This window comes from Scomber japonicus, chromosome 16 (assembly GCF_027409825.1).
Source record: "Scomber japonicus isolate fScoJap1 chromosome 16, fScoJap1.pri, whole genome shotgun sequence".
Classification (NCBI taxonomy): Eukaryota; Metazoa; Chordata; class Actinopteri; order Scombriformes; family Scombridae; genus Scomber; species Scomber japonicus.
Genome location: NC_070593.1, coordinates 14604910 through 14625152, shown reverse-complemented (window position 1 = coordinate 14625152; position 20243 = coordinate 14604910). Strand labels below are relative to the sequence as shown.

The 20243-nt window shown below is 40.0% G+C and overlaps 1 protein-coding gene across 1 annotated transcript in view; it reads left to right on the top strand.

Moving 5' to 3' along the window:
* Window positions 1-259: 259 nt before the first annotated feature.
* LOC128374925 (brain-enriched guanylate kinase-associated protein) overlaps window positions 260-20243 on the top strand; it is a 39952-nt gene continuing 19968 nt past the window's right edge. The window contains exons 1-3 of the mRNA XM_053335145.1: window positions 260-1526; window positions 17029-17176; window positions 19154-19315. Of these exons, the coding sequence (XP_053191120.1) occupies window positions 260-1526; window positions 17029-17176; window positions 19154-19315 (1577 nt within the window). The remainder of the gene's footprint in view (window positions 1527-17028; window positions 17177-19153; window positions 19316-20243) is intronic.

The following is a 20243-nucleotide window of genomic DNA, read 5'->3' as shown; positions in this document are numbered from 1 at the left end:
TTCTCATTGTGTGCTGAGCTGGAGCATTGAAAGTGTGTCACATTGCAACAGCTTGGGTACACTGTTGGTGGCCTGGACAACTAGGGCAGACAATTGAGATTGGGCAAAGCCAGAGGACAGAAAACCATTGGAAATCTGTTCCACTCAGCCTGACATGGTTCACTTGTGTGTAACCATTTCAAATGATGGTCTCAGGCTCGAATCTGTACAAAAAGGATCATCAAAGACTGCGCGAAGTAGAGGAAGGAAGGCAATTGAAATGGCTACTTTGCGGCGCCAACCAAGATCCAGAGCAGCCTCAACTCGGCAGGATCGTGGCTCCTGCTCTTCTACTGCTTCATGCCCTGTTTTTTCTGGACAATATAGTGACCAAGAAGAAGACCCTCCAATACGCCGCCAATCTTCTCCTTTACTCAAAGGCTCTCTCTCAAATATACACAGCTCTATCTGTCCAAGCCCCAAAGGTTCTCTTTCCAGCCTCCAGGGGACTGTTACCTCCCTCCAAGGATCATTACCAAGTCTCCAAGAATCTCTGCCCAGCTACCAGGGCTCTTTACCCAACTTACGGGAATCAGTCTCTCGGTTCAAGAGGCGGTCACTGGGTAGCCTGGACAACTCCAACCATTGCCTTAGCGAGAGGAGTACCAGCCCCAGCCTACAAAGCGGCAATGGCAGCTCTAGTGATGATGATGGCAGCTGGGACACCAATAGCTGGAGCTCAGGGGCCACTTGCCTCCTACGAACACCTGTTAAACAAGATAGCAATGAGACATCAGGGGAATCAGGTGGAAAGCCTTGCACCACTGAGCAGGCTGAACCTGAAATCATTTACCAAAATCTTATCTTTTCACACCCTGCTGCTACAACTGAAAGCAAAGCAGATTGTGCTCCAGAGAGGACTTCCACAGCACTAAAAAAAGATGTAGGAACCCAAAGTGTTTCCTCTTCTTGCCTGAGCAAGAATTCTGCTACATCCTATCAGAAAGACAACAAGACAGAGGAGAGGCGTAAATTCTCACAGTTTCTGAATGAGGTGACCTGCAGGGTGCTGAAAACGAATGGTGGTCCTCCTCAACAACAGTCCACCCTCCGACATCGCCACGCGTCTCCTCCACCGCCACCACCATCAACCCCCTCTCACCCACCACTAACAACCACTCTACATTCAACACCAGCAGTCACTCCACCATCTGCATCAGCGACAAACATGTGGTACAGCCCAACAAGCTCAAACCTCCAGACCATCAAGGAGTATGATTCAAAGGACATTACCAGCTCCATCCACCAATGGAGCAAGACATTACCCAGCTGTAAGATCTTGGAACCTGGGGATGAGTTGATGAAAGTGAAAGGGGAAAGTCACTCATACCCAGAGCACGACCTGGAGCTATGTACAAAGATCCAGGCGCAGCCCTCCACTGGGAGACTTTATCTAGAGACAGACATTGACAGAGTGAGACGACTTGATGAACTGGTAGCTAATGGTACCCTGGGGAAAGAGAGGAGTGAGAAAGGACTGGAGAAGGGTAAGGAGAGAGGAAAGGAGAAGAAAAACAAGAATCTGTGGGAGAGAAATGGAGGCTTAGGGGTAGAGAAAGGGAAGGAGAGGGAGAAGAGAAAAGAGAGCCCTTGGGAGAGAGACAGAGGAGGTGAAAAAGGGAAGGAAAGGCCCTGGGAGAAAGACAGAATAACAGAAAGAGGGAGAGAAAAGGAGAAGAAAGTGGCAATTCCCAGTTATGAGCACCCTTCTTCGCAAGTGGCTTCCAGTGGACGGAGTAACCCTTGCCCTGTCTTCAGCTGGCCAGAGGGATATCCCAGAATGTCCTACAGGTCTACATCACTACCCAGACCTGTTAATATCACTGTGAGTAAACAAGTACAGTTAAAGGTTCGGTTCAACAAAATTACAAAAAGCATATTTTCCCGCTTACCTTTACTGGTATCTAGTCAGGCATATAGTTATTTAGTTCATTTGTGTTGCTCAAAGTGATAAATAACAAAATGATATCAATTTACCATTTACATTTTCAATTGGGTTTAACATCAATATCTTTGAAAAGAGAGAGCGTCCTTATTATTCTATATAGTCCACAATCTTGTCACCAGATCATAATGCTGATTTTGGTCAATCCTGTTTGTGCCACCGTTTTCAAAATGATTCCTTTTTATATTATCTGTTCACATTCAGTGTCCCAAATTAACATTACAATTATTTTTTTCCCTGTAATCATTCCTCCTGTACATATGTCAGTATTTTTCAAAGTTACTGTCTTTTTAGTGCCAAATGACTTCTTTTTGTTACAACCTTGTCCATCAAGACACAAAGAGGGCCATTTTTTACTGAAGACTCATTTTCTTCTATCTTCTTTTAACTGTGGATTTAGTCCGTGATCACATCAATTGTAAACAAATTTGGAGGGGCTCTTCCAACACTCAGTATATATTTTTAAAAACATTTTTATAAGAACATACAGTCTGAAAAATGCTTATATAAGAATACACCAGGGTTGCATTGCGTCAGTTTAATTACTATATTGTGAACACGGATGTATGCATCTAAACATGCATGCATTGTCTATACTGTGAAAAGTATTTGTTAGAAGGTGGGTCATGACTCAATGATCAGCTTAGTGCAGGTCAGTATATTTATATGTGGACATTTTTGCTGACTGTACAGTTTTTGAAGTGATGCAGGATCTTACTGTTGAAAGTGTATTTCTACCTTTAACACTTGTGATGATATAGACGAGACTTTATAACATTTTATGCAGTTATTACATCATACACATCAAGGCAGATTGCTAGAAATGAGGGGCCAAAGGAAGACTAAACAAGCCTCTGATGGTTTCGCTCTGTCTTTATCCAAGGCTTTGATAGAGCAAATTGCATCACAGTCCTCCTTGTTAGCTGAAAATTACTCTTCCCTGAGTTATTAGAAGTGAATCATTTATGTTTGGTGTTTTGTTTAATTGCATCTGACACATACCATAATAAACAAAATCTGCAAACATGATTATTCATTAATATGATGTGAATGGGGAATTTGTACCATTTTGTACTGAGCATGTACAGGAATGTATTGCATATGCAGAACATATCCATGCTCTTTCTCGATCTTTTCAGATGCTCTCAATCAAAGCATGACCTACAGTCTCAATGAATCTTTCTCACTAGTGTATTTTCATAGCTGGGATTTTCTCAAAGGAGTGCTACGGTAAAGGTCTATATTACTTCTCATTTAAATGCATTAGCATCTTTCTGCCCTCCAAGCATCCAACAGAGAGATAGCAAAGTGGAAGCATTGGTCCCTATGGCAAGCAATATTAAAAATACATTCACCCTTATTTACTGCTTATTCACTCAGAGCCTAGAGTAAAAGAGAGAAATATGATTTAGGTTTCAAACAAATGTCCCTATCCTGCTTGGCTGCCTGTGTGGAGGTAGCTAATACATTAATAATTTAAACACTTTCCTCCATTTTTTGTCTGTTTGAGCCTCAGGCTTAGACTCAGTACTCTGGCCTCTTACACCCTGTCGTACTAACATTTGCTGCTAAATGAGTAGACCTTGACCAATGTCCAACAGCGAGGGAGCAGGAGATATTTGGGATGCAGCTTATTGATTAGAAATTATTCACCCAGTGTAAGCTCCCTAGCAACTGTTGAGCCGATGAGTAGGTGTATGCATTGAAAGGCATACATTCAGTATAAAGAGAGTAAACTGCTGTATGGCAGCACACAAATTGTGACTTGAGAGTTGGACATTGGACAGATAAAGAGGGTAATTCTTTAAAGGCAGGAAGGAAGGAAAAAAGGAAAATGTTCTCTGCAGTTAGTGGGTAGAAAAGCTAGGAGAAGGCAGAGATACAGTACATAGTCCCTCTGTTAAATATTGTATAAGATTAATTCTACATGTGCACTTAATACATCCTGTATATCTATTATATTATAAAACGGCAGGTTTGTAGAGTAACTCATTCAACTGTTAACAGTGTGTCAAAAGGCTATGCATTAAACTGAGCCAGACAATCAATATGAAAGCTACAATAACCAAGTTCTGAAAATCAATTGTTATATGAGAAACAAAAAAACAAACCACTCCTCCCTCCGCCCCCTCTCCCTGCACCATTGTGCTGTGCACAGCCCTCACCTGCATCCCCATGACTGTGCACACCCATATGTTTATGTACTGGAGGTAACAGAGTTCTTGCATTTGACTAATTCAAGTATTGGGAGCTTGCCAGCCTGTGAGTAAGCCATAACAATGCCTTCCAGCAGTTTACGCTAGCTTGGAGTCTCAGTACGCGAGGAGTAGTATACTAGAAGTGCATTCGCATATTGATGGACAGTTCTGCGCACCCATTCCTGACTTTTGCCTCGTTTGATTGGTTAGACGAGCGAGGCCCACTTAAAATCTTGAGAGGGGAGTATTCCTGTACTGCTGCCAGGTTGTTCAATGAGCCTGGGTGAAAAAAAACTCATTGACAATGTGTTTCCACTTTAAGATATACAATGCTTTTTAGATTTCACCTAAAAAAGAAAAAGAAAAAACTTACATACTGTAGCTTTTAGGTTTAATTGAGGGCAAATTATCAATTCTTAACATACTAAAGGTAAACTGATTAAATCTAACATATATTGTCAGTTTGTCTTAAATTTTAAAACTTCTTAAGTATTCTTTAAAACATCTGAAAAATCTTTCCACAATATTAATCATAAAACATCAATCAAAAAAATTATTGTTCAATATTTAATGCATCATTTTGTGAATCCATGTGTCAGTTACAAAAATGTGGAAAACACAGACTTTGCTACTCGCAAAGAACAATAGGCTGAAAAGTTTCACTCATCTGTTGCATCTCTGATGACACCGAACAATGATGTCAAAGTGAACAGAGCCTGCTACACTTAAACCACCAGAGATAAGTAAAGCACAGAATTGTAGCTGCTGTAAAGTTGCTGTTTAATGATGACAAATCTGCGTTGTTGTCAGCTAATCATTATTCAGAAAATTAGCATTTAATTGCAGCATTGTAGCTTAAACAATAACAAAAGGCTAACATTGAATGTTTTTTACTGAATGAACATACATCCACAGTAGCTTAGGCTGTAGATTATCAGTCAGTGATGCCTTCCAGGAACACCGATCAACTCCTCCTCCTTCTTCTCTCTAGGCTTGCCCTCCCCACACAGAGGGAAGCTGGGATGGACAGAGAGGATTGCTGAATGTTGTTTCATTCAGTAGCTGTATGAGTCATCCTGTTGTATCACTCGTACTGTTTGCAGCACCCACACAACACCACAAAGCACAGCATACACATGCTCGCTGCACTCTCACAACCCGCATGTTGATGCCATATAACTGTGACATTCATTATACCTCACTGGATCCTTGGCCATAAATCCTGAGGCTAGCTGGACCTGTGTGTAGCTCTGCAACTTGGCACACACTAACACACTAACCTCCTGCAGCACAAACACACAAACTGTGTCTGAACTTCCTGAACTGAGCCAAATATTCTTTGTTTTGGAACTTGGCTGTATGTATATGCTTCGCCATTTCGACTCTGTCCAGGGGATGCAGTGAGTAATTGGTTCTGCACCAAAGAATTAAACCCAATTGAAAATGTAAATTGTAAATGCTCTTGTGAAATCCATATCATGCATAATGCATGTGCAGCAAACAAATGTGTGCACACAAGCACCTGTTTGTCATTTATCTCTTTTCAGGTTTACATGTATGAAGACGTGATTAAACATAGGCGAGCCAAGTGAGGTGTAACCTCCATCTTGAGTGATATTTCAAAATTTCTGTTTATTTTCATATGTGTTGTTTACCTTATTTCTTCTGCTGGAACTTTCCATTTCTTTTCATTCATCTTTTTCTGTTTCTCTTTTCTCCTTTTAACATCAACAGTATGTAAGTGTCCCCATTGGGCACTTTCTCTCAAATTCTGCAGCAGGCAGCGTTTTTCTTCTGCACTGTTAATCTGTCATTTCTTGCTCTGTCTCTCCCCTTCTACCTCTTTCACTTAATGCTCTCTCTTTCACTTAATGCTCTTAATAATGATATAGTGTGTGTTGAGAGTGAAAAATAATGGATATATTTGTTTGCAGAGACATAGCCACTCAGAGCTCGTTAAACACCAGATAAGAGGTACTCCACAGCATGCAGTGGCAGCAGCGGCGCCAGATAAATCTGCTTGATAAATAAATCTAATCATTTCACCCTCTCTTCTTTTCTTCTTACCAGGAATCTGATGGAGAGATGCAGCATGACATGAGGTTAGCCACCTTCACTTTTACCTCCTCTCTCTCCTCCCGACAGTGACACCACCACACCTCTCTCTCTCTTTTTATTCTCTCCATCACTCCCATAACCCCTCCTTTTCCCATACACCTCCTCCTGCTTCATTCAATTCTCAGCTCCCTCTCTCGCTCTCGCTCTCGCTCTCTCTCTCTCTCTCACTCTCTGCCTACCAGCCTGTCTCCAGTCAGAATTAGAGGAGGCTTTTCTAAATGCATGCCGCTCTGAGGGGGATGCACAGGCACATGAATATTGTGATCTTATCTGCTGAAAATGAGGCGAAAAGCATATAAACGGTAAGGCAAGAAGGGGGAAGTGCATGTCTGGATTTATTAGGTGCTCTGAGATAAGTGTACATAGTTGCTTTGCAACACTTGCAACACAATAATGATTGTTGTAAGGGCTCTTCTGCAGTTGTTGTGTCATTCTGTCCATGTGTTGCACATTCTGAGTGGTCTGACAAAATGGTTGTGTAGGCTTATGGATAGTATGCTGTGGATTCAACAGTGCTGTATGGATGGAGAATATTAAAACATGTGCAGTGTGTTCAGGAGTATTGAGAAAACGAAAACATGTTGTGCAGCATGCTTGGGAGTTAACTGAAGCGTTTTGTCACTGTGATCTCTGCAGCAATTGAAGTGAGGCTACAGGCGATTGTTTGGTTTAGTGGAAGTATCTGCGCTTTGTGCTCAGTCGATTCAGCTGTCATTTGGATTTGACTAGCGTGAGAATAATGAGGCACCAAATGTTTTCACAGCCCTAAATTACCTCTCATATTCATTCACTGGGCAAGATGATACCACAGAGAGGCAATTATAAGCTGAACAAGTGCATCATGAGAGAGAAAGTTGTTCTCATTAAACCAAACTCCTTGCCTGGTTTAGAGAAGAGGAGAAGAGGGAATCTATTGTGATGCATTGTGTGGGGAAAAGACACATGATTACTTATTTAAGGGAGTAAATTATGACATCGTCCATATGTTGCTGTCAGGTGGCATTTTACATGTCAGTGTAACATAATCATAACATCTAGAAGTCAATTGCTTTCACCTCCAGTCTTAACCTCCAGCTAGAGAGGAAACATTGATTTTTTAAAAGATGATCTGCACTTCCTGTTAATTATTCTATGTTATAATTAAAGCAAACAGCACATTGGATAAGGTGCTGTCCAGAGGGAAACTTTTAAGTCTTTGAAGTGAGTTTCAACTTCCTGTACTGAGGAAAGAGCTTTAATTAATAAAGAAAAGTTAACAATGTGTCCTAACTCCTAACCCTTTCTGCACCACAGTGTTATATTTTTGCATTATGTTAGTTTGTGAGTATTGTGTGTATCATTCATTTAAAGATCATGCTAAAATTATATTCAGTATATTAAACTTTAGGAATGACAGCTTCATCTTGTCAATAAATACACAATGACAACTAAATTCAGAAAGGTTTAAGGATAATTCATCACAGTAACCAGTTTTCTGGTGATATTACCAAAAGATCTACTGACATGGATTTCCAAATGCTTAAAACTCACCCAAATATGAGAATTAATCATTCTTGAAGGCTGTCCAAACAAATCATCAGCTCCACCAAACCCCAGCAGCACACCATGCTCTGCTCCTCCTCAGTTTTCTGAAATGATTCTTGTCGTTGATAATAAGCCAAAGCTTATCACCAAAGGCTTTTCTGTTCCTCATTTGTAAGCTGAATCAGATCGATGCCAACTAAACAGAGATCATCACGCACTGACAAAACACCACAAACTCACTGTCTTGACACGCAATATGAACAATGTGAGTGGCACACAAGAGAAGAGGAGCACATAAAAAGAATATTAGTCATTTATAAAATGAGATTAACACATTTTTATGGTATTCTTTTAACTGGAACTCATACTTTCCACCTTCTTGTGCTAATGTTCTGCTTCAAGGTTCAGCCAATTGTAGATTACTGTAATTGCTATTCTTTTATTTTTAGGTTATTAATGTCTTCTTTATGAGGTGACTTACACATCAGACAGAAGAAATGCTCAACTTTCCAAGAGTGTAATACAAGTCTCACTTTGAAACTGAAACTGAAAGACGAAATGGGGAGGCCCAAAGGAGTGTCTTTAGTTAAAAAAAAAAAAACAACGTGTTTGCTGACAGCTTGAAAACTCACAGTCCATGGGTTGTGAAAGTTTCTTTGTGTACATAGGCCACACAAAATGACAGTCATAGCTGCTGAGATTAGTTATGGATAAACCAAGGAACAGAAATGTGATTCAAACGTTACCAACAGCCAGTTCAATAAAAAGGGCGTTGAAAGAGAAAAAAAAAGTTGCACTAGCTTCCTTTGACTTGCTCCGACTTTTAATTAGGTTTCTACAAATGTTTCAGCTTACCTTCATCAGTTTCGTGTACACATGATCCACTTTGCCTCTGGCACTAGCCCCCGGGAGACGTTGTTGGCCCACTGCTTCACTCAGACTTTGAGGAATAAACCTTAAGAGGCTTTGTTTGTTCATTTCTCGCATTTCCCTAAGCTAGGCACATAGCATCCGAAAGCAGATGCTATACGAATGCTCCCTTCAGGTTAGCCTGGAGCAGTTTACCACCTCCCCACTCTCTTATTCTTCTGTCTAATTATTTCCAAGATGGTGAGATCAGAGATTTATACAGAAGACATTTGTGAGGGTGGACTTTTGTAGCATCTGGAAGTGGTAGATGAGGGATCTGCCCTGGAGCATACTCAAGGGGTTGGCTTTGTGTGTGCACATGTGTTCGTATGCTTTGGTTCGGACTCAGTGAATCGCTTGTCTTAAGACTCCTTCCCTCTTTGACTTCCTACCTCGCCACCCTCATCTCTCCCTGGACTATTGGAGATACGCCTGTCTGCCACAGAGCATTTATGCGGCTACGTCAAAGCCAACGGGATAGGGTCGGCTGAGCAACATGAGCCTATGGAGCGCACATGCTGGAGATCTCAAGTGTCTTACAAACACACGTGCTGTATGTCCAGAGAGGAGGATGAGTGGCATATTTATTGTCACAGATAAAATATAGAGGGTGAAGCTCTGCAACGCCGAGGTTTTAACTTGATCTTGCTGTCCTCACACAGACTCTTTAATCTCTGATGAATTAATGACTTTTTCTTTGTTCTTATTAATGCATTAGCTTCAGTCCTGATCTCTTGTTGTTCAGTGTCATGGTTCAGGAGCTGCTCCTATTATATCAAGAATAATTGTTGATACAGCATGTTGTGCAAAACACGCTGTATCACCAGACAAGAGGCTTGTTGTCAAACACATGTATACAGCACTCTTATGAGCTACATGTTGAACAAATTGTGCACCTATTGCACCCACCCATTACACCTCAGTAAATACTTAATTGCACCCTGGAGGGCTGTGCATGCATCTGTGTGTTCAGCCTTCATGCACACAATCGTAACAACCCCTGGTCACCTCCTGCTGTGTAATGCAAGGGTTTTCAAATGTCCAATCTGGGCTGTGATGATAAAGAGGAAAGGCTCGAAGGTGAAAAGCGCAGGATTCTTTCTTCAAAGGCGAAATGTGGTCGTCATGGCCCTTTGTACTTCTTTATGCTCTGCAGTTCAGGGCCGTGCTACTGTAAATATGCTTCTCTTTACAGGAGGGACTGGAGCTTATGTAGACTGTAAATCTCTGCAGTGAGATTCAGAAGTTGGTTCATTTGTGTGTCTGTGAAAGCAATCTGTGTCATAATGTTTGGCTAGAGTTAATTGTTTTTTTGTAAAAGTTTGATTTATAAACAGAAAAAAAGAGTTTGTTGAGGTTTTTTGTGGACATAGACTGCTGCTGTAGGCTATATATCTGCAAACCAATACAATCTTAATTTCCTATAAAGCGCCTATAATCAATATTTTTAACACAACTGATTTGTATGTGAAAGGGGTTGCTTATTATCCCACACTGCAGTTCACCTCAGCTCAATGGAGCTCTGGAGCATCTTTCAGCTCAATGTTTTGGCTTTGTGGCCTGCATCCTTACTGTTTTGGTTCAGTCTCATTGCTCTCGTAGTGTTGTTTTCAGCCACAGCAGGCAGCTGTTTTTGCAGAAAAAGCTAAAGAGTGACAAATATGCCTCCTGCCCCACCTGACAAACTAGGTTATGAGCACAGTGGAGCATTTAGCAGCTTAAAAGTCACATATTTTCCTCAGGGATTGGTGAGGATCAAACAAAGCTATGATATAGAACCAGAAACACAACTTCAAATGGATGCTAATGTTGCTCTGTATCTGCTGGATGTGTTAATAGGCAATTTATAACTAATACAATCAACTAAAATGTGATAATATTCCAGCAGTGTATTCACAGCTTGTTTCTGTGTTTTAAATGACTGTATAATGTATGCTATATGAAGCCAACTATGGGACAACTACAAATAAGCTAAGATAAGGTACATTTTATGGATCATACGGAGTGCTACAGCAGCAGATGTACAAGACTGATGTATAGTGTATTTAAGTAACTTACAATTCAGTATACTGTGGGCTACATTATGATCATCTGCTATATATGAAATGAAGCATAAGAAAGGAATTAAATACTCAAGTTTATACACTAGACATAAATAGTAACTCTCTGTCGACACAGTGCTGCTTCTAAACAATCTGTGAGTTGATTATTTTGCCAGAGTGGGAGCACAGGTATGTCACGACTGTGTTGTTGTCCTGGCAACCTTAGTGAAGAGTGAACTCAGCCTCTTTCAGAGAAGTTTGACAATGGAGAAACTGAGAGATCGAGAATGGGGTTTTAACACACCAACATTTAAAATGTGTGAATCTTCTCTTCAGTATCTCCTGTTTCTCTGTATGAACCTCGCTGTCTCAGGCGTGAGGAGCACAATGCACTGCTGGCCTGCAGCACCGTGTAACTCTGGAGCTTTAATATTGTCTACTTATGTCAGGGAGACATTTTGTCAATACATGCAGGAACAGCGATATCAAAAGCACAAAAGCTTCATCAAGTTTATAAACTTTGCCTTTTTAATTGTTAATACTATGAAGTTGCTATTGAAAATATTAGAGTCAAAATATAAAGAGATCTCACTGCGTTGCCTTGGGATAAAAAGGAATTAAATTTAGGCAGGCAGGAATTGTTTTTCTTGATGAGAAAGGAAACATCTGTAGTAATTAATTGTAGTTAACTATATTTGACCTGATGAATCTGGAGTCCATTACATCATCAAGTTGTTCTTACCTTATCAAGGTAATCTTACAAAATATTCTTTTGGGCAAATCTGAAGTTTTGTTGATCTTCCACAGACACTGAAGGATCTTCTTCCATCATTAACACACTTACACAATGTTGAAATAAATATTTTCAGAGCACAATGTTGTACCTTTTGTGTGACTGATCAAGGTAAAAGTAAACTGCAGGGCAAACAAAAGCTCAGCTGGACCAATGTTGCAATGTGGGCACAGCTGTTGGCTTCAAATCTTCATTTTTTTCTCCAGTTCTTCAGAATAAATCAGGAAGAATAAATCTGAGGCATGCAGTCTCTTCAGAAAACATTTCTGATAGATTTTATATTATATTTTGACATTAATTGTTGAGTTTCTCTGACAGAAGTTCTGAGCCACACAGAAAAAAGGATGAAGTCTGTGTTTTAGCCGAAGGCCAATTTCACCCTGACTTGCCAATAACTGTATGTACACTAGAGTGTTTCACTGATCTAAAAGTGGGATTTGTACCTGAATCAGACACAAATGGATAACTGCCAAATCTGAGACTGAAATTTGACACATGAATATTTATATTTATATTAATATTTATATTGAAGCAATTAACCATACACACCTGTGATCTTAAAGTGACCTAAGGCTGACAAAAAGCTTTTGCAGTTGAATTTTTTCCGTTTTGCAAGCACTCCTTTGATTTAGTGTTAATATGAAGCTTTATGAAACCTGGTTAAAGGTTAAATTTCAACTTTATTTACTTCCAAATTAGGGATATAGTGTGGAAAATTGCCTGAAGTTATTGCAGATGTTCTCTGAGTGTCTAGGGTGCAGCTGCAAAAGCTGTTGTTCTTCCGGCACTACCGACATTTGACATGTACAATGACTTAGTTCTCATTTTTCTTTAGTCATACTATAGGTCATTGCACATTTCTACTACATAGGTAACATAGTTTTAAGAAATCATCATATTCACAGCAGTGAAGTTTTCCTTTACCTACCTAATTATCCTTGTACCTACCTAATTATTTCATGAAAGCTGAATATTCATGATAAAATAAACAACAATCTAGTAGCTTCATCAGGGCTTTGTGTGTTTAACATATGCAAATAACAACACAACTGTCATTTGATTAGAAATGAGCTCATTGGTGCATGGCTGTGTACAGCATGTGACATCATTTTTTCAACTGAGAAATACACACACTTCTGAAGTGAAATAACCAAAACTGGTCAATGTTTGAAAATTGTGTGTCAGTAAGACACCATTGCATAGAAACAAAGGTTTTCAGGACTTTTAACCTTTAGTGGAAACCCTATTTCTCTGTTTACATAAAGAAAACCTACTTATTGCCACAAAGTAAGGACTACTAAAGCTGATGTAGTGTTACACATCTATAAAATTGGATAAATTGCTAGAGACAGATGAGAACATCAGACTTTTAATCCCTTTATGGGTCAACCTTCAGAACCACTGGATCCTGAGCATCTTTGCAGTTAGTGTTAAATGAGATGTATAATAATGTCACTTGAGTAATTTTCTTAGACCTTTCAAAGCTCACTCTAGAACCACCATTCATTTAATTGTTTTCTCATGCTGTGTATTACTCCCTGTGACCAGTTAACTGACTTTGACAAGTAAAATCAACAAAACTTCCCTCTAAGTGCAAGTAAATATCTGTGTAATGTCTCTCTCACGATGGACCAGTTAGATCCAGATCCACATTGCTGTGCTGTGACAGATGGCCATCCAGTCAATGCAAATATATTTTGCAGATTCTGCAGCATAATAAACAGGTTTAAATTGGACTATAAGGAGGACTGTGCTGCCAGTGCCATACTGTAGTGAGTGTGATTTGGCAGGAGGAAGTTACAGATGGGATTGCAGTTTACTCACCATTTAAAGGTGTAGTACATCACCTAAAGCTTCCATCATTCAGCTCTGACTGACATCAAGGCCAAATGGTTATTATGTCATGACTTATCTTAAAGACATTCTGTAGTGAGATGGTATCAACTCTTATTTGGGGATTACAGAAATGAGAAGACTAATCAGGCATTTTATTGAATCAGCCCCTATCATTCCTAAAGTCTGAACCACAAACACCCAAAAGCATCACAGTGCTACACAGCAGCCTGAGCTTCACAATGCATACACATCACAGCATGATGCGGGAAAGATTCCCTGCGGCGGTTCCTGCTGCTGCCCCCCCGATGTGATGTGATCTGATCAGGAATGGTGTGAAATCAGCCTACAAATTTTAAAATTGATTGAACGCCTGCTGTTTCCTCTGAAGCTCATTACACACACGCACATTTCCACTTGCACGAATAAAACTTTGTTGACATGCTGTTTAGGGGCCAAGGTTACACAGAGGAGCTGGAGGGAGTTTGATGAGTCATAGCACAGCAGGGGAAACTATTCATTATCAGTTAATTTATCCCCAGGAGCCCTTTGTGTTGGGAAACAGCATTATAGTGACAAAACCCAACTGTGAATTCAAACAAATTAGCTTTCTGGCCCTGAAGTGTGTTTAACTTCACCTGCACAATTATGGTCAGGTCTCTAAACCACAGTTGAAATATTATCAATGACATTTTTCGATAATTTGAGCCAAGACAGGTGTAGGCGTTCAATGTAAGAAGTTAGAGTGCTCTGTAACTTTTTCATTATTTTCAAGGCCAACGAGTTCTTCCTCTTACCCAGTTAAGGTTGTGTCTCTTTTGATATGTAGATAGAAATTAAAGGAGACATAAACAGTGTGGAGATCACTCCTCGGTTGTCTTCAGGCTGCAAATTGTGTTGACTAGTCATCATCTGTGCTCTGGTGATTTAATCCACAGAGCTGTTTTCCTGGCTGCTGGTAGTGGAGCATGCACAAGAGACTTGTATTTCTGGAGTCTTGCATCAGAGGAAATACACAACACGTGGCTCTCAAGAAAAAGCTTCTACCACTGTGGCAGAGCACACCAAGGGGAAAACCATTGAATTTTCACACAGTGTTTCTAATTATCACCATTTCTGCATATGTGCGGTCACCTCTGGTGTTGTAGTATTGTTATAACTAGCTGAGATGCTGTTAAAGGATCATTCTTGTTCTTTAATGGTAACATTTTTACAGAAACAGACAAACTCCCTGCACTGACTGTACTAACCTGTTCAATGAGGGATTAGTATTTCCAACGTTTTGCATATTATCATTGAGACTGACAAAAAAACTAATTGTTAGTTCCTTCTAACCTTGACTACAATTTCTCCCTAACCTTAAATGGGACACAGTATGCTGTTTGTGATTTTATGTTGTTTTTTTTTAATACCTTTAGGATGTCAGATGTCAAGGCAATGACAAATACATATTCGGAAGATGAGAAGATTTGTTGAAATGTGGTTTAGATTGATGTTGCAGTGTTCTTAGTTTAGTATGACATATCATTATATGAACATATTCATAATATGAATATGGCCAAAACAACATAAATAGCATCTAAATTGTAATACACTGGACTTTACCTCTTATTTAGAATATGAAGGCTTACTGTTGTGTCTCTGTGAGCTGTTGACTTTAGCACACTTCAGGTGGGTTGGCATTAATGTTTAATGTCCTCATTTGGTCACTGTGAATAATATATGCAGCAGGCAGTAGCTCTACCTTGCTCACCTCTAGTGACTCATTGCTAGTAAATCAACCTGTGGGCACTGTAAAGGATCCCAATTGTAGATCCAAGATGGATGCTAGCTGGTAGTGACCTTTGGTGAGTTTGAAGCTGCATTAATAACAGATATACTCATGAAAGAGAGGAAGTATACAGGCAGAGTGGGAGGTGGAAACTGTCTGCCTGAAGTAGGTTATCATCTGCAGCTTTACAACCATTTGTTCTACTCCCTGTTGTGTGCATTGTCTGATCATTATGACAAGCTGTAACACCTAGGGATAGTATTTCAGATAAACAGGGTTTACTTGTGTTTCCATCCACACTATAGACTTCTCTTAATAGTTATGAGTCAAAGCTGTAGAGGGGAAAATGCACTTAATTTACATATCTTTTAATGTTTCGAGTTTCTCTGGCAGTGTAAAACACAGCAGTAGGACTTTGACTTGTTCCTTCATGTGGCTAGTGTTTACCTTGCCAAACAACACCTGAGGCACCAAGATCTGTTGTTTATCCCCCTCAGGGAGGCATTATAATACATGCGGGGTACAGTACTTCATATACACTGCAAGGAGGTGTGTGTGAGCATGGAGTCCATATACAACCACACTTCCTCACCAATTCAGCAACAACTTCTGTCCTCTTTCTCTCTCTTTTCCTCTGTGAATTGCAGATAAGAAAACTCAATAGCATCCGTATTAACAGCGTTTCCAGAAACTGCCATTGTTTCCTCAGCCGGTGTCGAAAGAAGATTAAAAATAATTAGTGGTGCCATTAGAAATGGCAGCAGGCCACAAAATATTCATTCTAGTTTGTTGTTGAACTGCTACCCTGCTACCCTGCCACTCTGCAGGGACTGATAAAAGTTATGCTGCTGAAAACCCCTGTTTGTATTTATAGATTTATGCTTTCTTGGCTCTAAAGGACAAGACACTGTGTATCCAGAAAGCAAATATATGGACACACTGAAATGTTTGCGCTCCCATTTACAGTCAGTGATTGTTAGTGGAGATATTTGTTGAGGTAAATTGTTTCTCTCTCACTAGATCTTCCATTTCTATCAGAAATGATTTGACAGTTAATGACCTGTAACATCATATTTTTGCTGTCAACAAGACTTATCAATTGTGGCTGAATGAAGGGTGATGTAGAACTGGAAAGGTTTGTTTTGGCATGTTATGTTTGCCACTGGCAGGTTATTAAGCTGTTATGGTACAGGAGACCAGAGTTCAAGCAGAGGCACTGCAGAGCAACAGCAAAGGGATGGAAATGGAAACACACGCACATTCATCATAACACTGATTTATTGAGGAATAACCTCTGTGGTCAGCTGGTCAATAACTCACTATTCCATAGGGTCCTGCAGTTTGCAGTGGCTCCATTCAATTGCTCCCAACAAGAGAGAGAATTTCATGATGAAAAAGCATGCTGAAGTGATGAAGCACTCTACATTTATTGCTGTAGATTTCTTTAACTTTGTATGTCATTCATTCAAGCTTTGGTTATATTTCAGCTTGTAAAATGAAAATGAAATTAAATAGATTATCAGACCATTCAATGGGAAGTGCAAAGTTCAGCTATAGGAGCAATAATTCAAAGTATTGCATTACATTTGTTTACCAACCTCATTTAATTGATCCTGCAGTTCTGCTCCATCGTACCAAATTTGCTCATTTTCTGAATGCACACAGAAATCTGTATTTTTCTCCAGAGTCAACAGAACTAAATGTGCTGCTAAATTTGTGGGACTTCAAAGCTGTTTTTCTCTGCTCTCTTGCCAGGGTCATCACAGATAGCCAACTCCTATCTGCCTCCCCAGGCAAGACTTAGAGCTTTGACTGTTGGTTTGTGGTTAGAGTTCAAACTTGGCTTCAACATTCAGCCGACCAGCAGCAGCAACAGCAACAGCAGCAGAGGCAACGACTATACACACATGAGAGCCAAGGCAGAGAGAAAAATATGAAAAAGATATATATTGGCAAAACTGCCCTCAAAACCCAGAGAAATGGTTGCAAACATCAAAAAAGAAGGTAAGATGAGTCAGTCTGAGGAGTGTTTTATACGTACGCTAAACATCAGCTTCATTTTTGGGGAATTCATTTCATTCATTTTGACTAAATGGATTCTCATTGCGATGCCATTTAAAACATAACGTGGCATACATTCATTCCCATTAGTCACTGTCATATCACTTGTCATGTATCAGCTGACATCTACATCCAAGCTGTAGTGTGTCCTGCCAACAACACTCTTACACTTCTGGATGCCAAACAAAAACCTAATACCCTTAAAAAAAATCAATGGTTGTGTGCTCAGACTTAATTAATCTAGCATTATTCAGTGATAACAGCCCAGAGCAATTTTCACATGTACTTACAATAGCTTTGTGGCTCCTCGCCATGTGATTTTACAACATCACTTGGAGCTGTTAAGACAGCCGAGAGGTTGTAAAGATTTTGTTTTTCCTGTAATGTCAGGGAAGCGGAGAGGGCTGAACCTGAAAGCCTCAGCATTTTGGATGCATAAACTCTTTGAACGACTCGTCTATATGTCTGTATCTATAGGGGTTAAAGCAAATGTACTGTGTTATTTAGCGAGCTTTAGAGGTACAGGCAGGTGTATTTCTTTACTTAGACAGAATCAGAGCTGTTAAGCTGTTTACTCTTGCTTCCAGCCTCTCTGCTAAGCAAGCTAAGAAATCCTGACTGTTGCTCCATACTTAAAGAAATATTTAAACATTTTAGGAAATACTTAGTCAGATGGAAATCCTGATACCACTCTCATCACACACTTCTAAAAAAAAACAGAAGAAGAAGAAGAAGAAGAAGAAGAGGAAGAAGAAGAAGAAGAAGAAGAAGAAGAAGAAGAAGAAGAAGAAGAAGAAGAAGAAGAAGAAGAAGAAAGAAAATAAGCATATTTCCCCTAAATGTTGAAGTATTCCTTTAAAAATGTTAGGCACAATGTTGATATATTATTAGCTTACTGTTGCGTGGCTGCCCACATTAGTATACTACACTCATTAGCAGAGATATTCAATCAAGAACCCACACAATGAGGGTAGTCTATTGCCCTAGCATACACTGTGTGGTGTATTGACACAACACAGTCTGTAAGTCTTTCAATGGGCATTGTTTTTTCCTCCTTTAGTGCCAGCTTCCTAATTGAGGCTGTAGGCTGCAGTGAACTTGGAGGTGCTCTCATTGCGCCTGCTGGTTGGCAGCACTTAGCCATCAAATTCCTCCGTGAGCCAAGTATCCATCAGTCTGGCAAAATATTAAATCCACCAGAGCACACACTGCCCCTGCTCCCCATCTCCAGCCTTTCATTACCACATCCATTCCTTCTGTCAATCTTGTTGGCGTGTTTTCATCCCCTTGTGCTCAAACCAGCATCACACACACAAACCAAATGTTATTCCCTGTCTGGTGTGTTGTTGATGGTGGTGGTGTCGAAACGTTGCTATTCTGGCCTCTCACTCATTCTCTCTCCCTTGTGCTTTTTCTTTCTCTTTTTCTGTCTCTTCTCTCCTTTAAAGCTTACTCACACTCAAAGCCTTGGTCCATTCTGTATTTCCACCCATGTTCGGTGTCTGGGGGCCAAAATCCTTTCCTATTCTTTCAGAGATTCCATAGTGTGGTTGTGTAATGGAATTCACCATTACACCGATGGGAGCTCCTTTCCCAGCCCTGCTCCCACCCTGTGAATGGGAAATGATTAGTAGTCGTCCTCCATCCATCTCCTACTGCCCCACCGGCCTCACTGCCTTTCCTCTGCCTGAGACTTCTCTCACTCTAAACTTAATTACACTCTCACTACACTTCATCCTTCTTCACTCTCACACAAACACTTTACTTTTACTCTATTGCCTCTATCTGCTTGTCTCTCTGTTTTTTCTCACCAACTGTGCTTTATGACTTTATGAATCTGACAAACTTTGACAGCAAAGCAAGTACAGTCAGCATTGTCTTTACGAATCCTGTCCTCTAAACTCTTTGCTGCCTGTTCAGCTCTTTCCACGACCACAAGGATGACCTCCGCAAGCGCCTCTCCTACACCACCCACAAACTAGAGATGGTGGAAACAGAGTTCGACTCCACTCGGCAGTACCTGGAGACGGAGCTGCGCCGGGCCCAGGAGGAACTGGAGAAATTCACTGAGAAACTACGCAGGTGTGTGTGTGTGTGTGTGTGTGTGTGTGTGATAGTTGCCTTTGTGCTGTCTACAGTAAGAAACCTAAACATTTAGAGAGAGAAACGTTTGAAAATGCGATTGAGACAGGGGCATGGTTGTTGGATTGTCGGATTCAGAAGATTACAAAAATTGGTGAATGCACCTAATTTTCAGATGCTTCTTGATGGTCTTGTGTAATAAGTCCTGTCTAAAGGACTGCAGGGTTTTTATTTATCATTTCATGTAACACACACATTCAACTACATAGGAATGGTTATTATGCAGATGTTTGTGAACAGTGAAGTGACCCTTTTATATGTAATGAAGAAAGATTCTCACTTATAATGAATATTGGTTTCCACATCACACTTGTGTAAGTTGCATGCACCAAGTTTTCCCATTGCTGTGGTATGGTGATTTATTTAGATTCTAAGTATATATGACATTTTTTGAGGCTCATTTATATACCACATGAAAATAAATTAGACTTAGAGTTAATGCACGCAAGCCTTTACTTATTTACTTTACTATAAGCAAGAACAAAACCACAACTATGCATGGTATGAGTGAATCATCTCACTTAAACCATGGCCTCTTGCCAGCAATGTATTCCTTCATACTTTGGGGCAATATACTCTTTAAAAACAACATTATTTTGTACTATCTTTGACAAATTTAAAATATGTATTAATTTATTCTTTCAAGAAGCTGTAGCCTTGTTACAGTTGAAATTTCCAGCCTTCCAGCTATGAGTGTTAATTTAGCATCATGATGATAACCTCAGAGCAATGAGATTATCTGCAAATAGAACAAACCCTCTGGGCAGGGAGAACAGAGTGTTCTATGTGGCCGTGGTATTAAAAAATGTGATAAATATGCTGTTAAAATACTTGAAACTCTTTCTTGAAACCCATCTCTGGCCAAAAA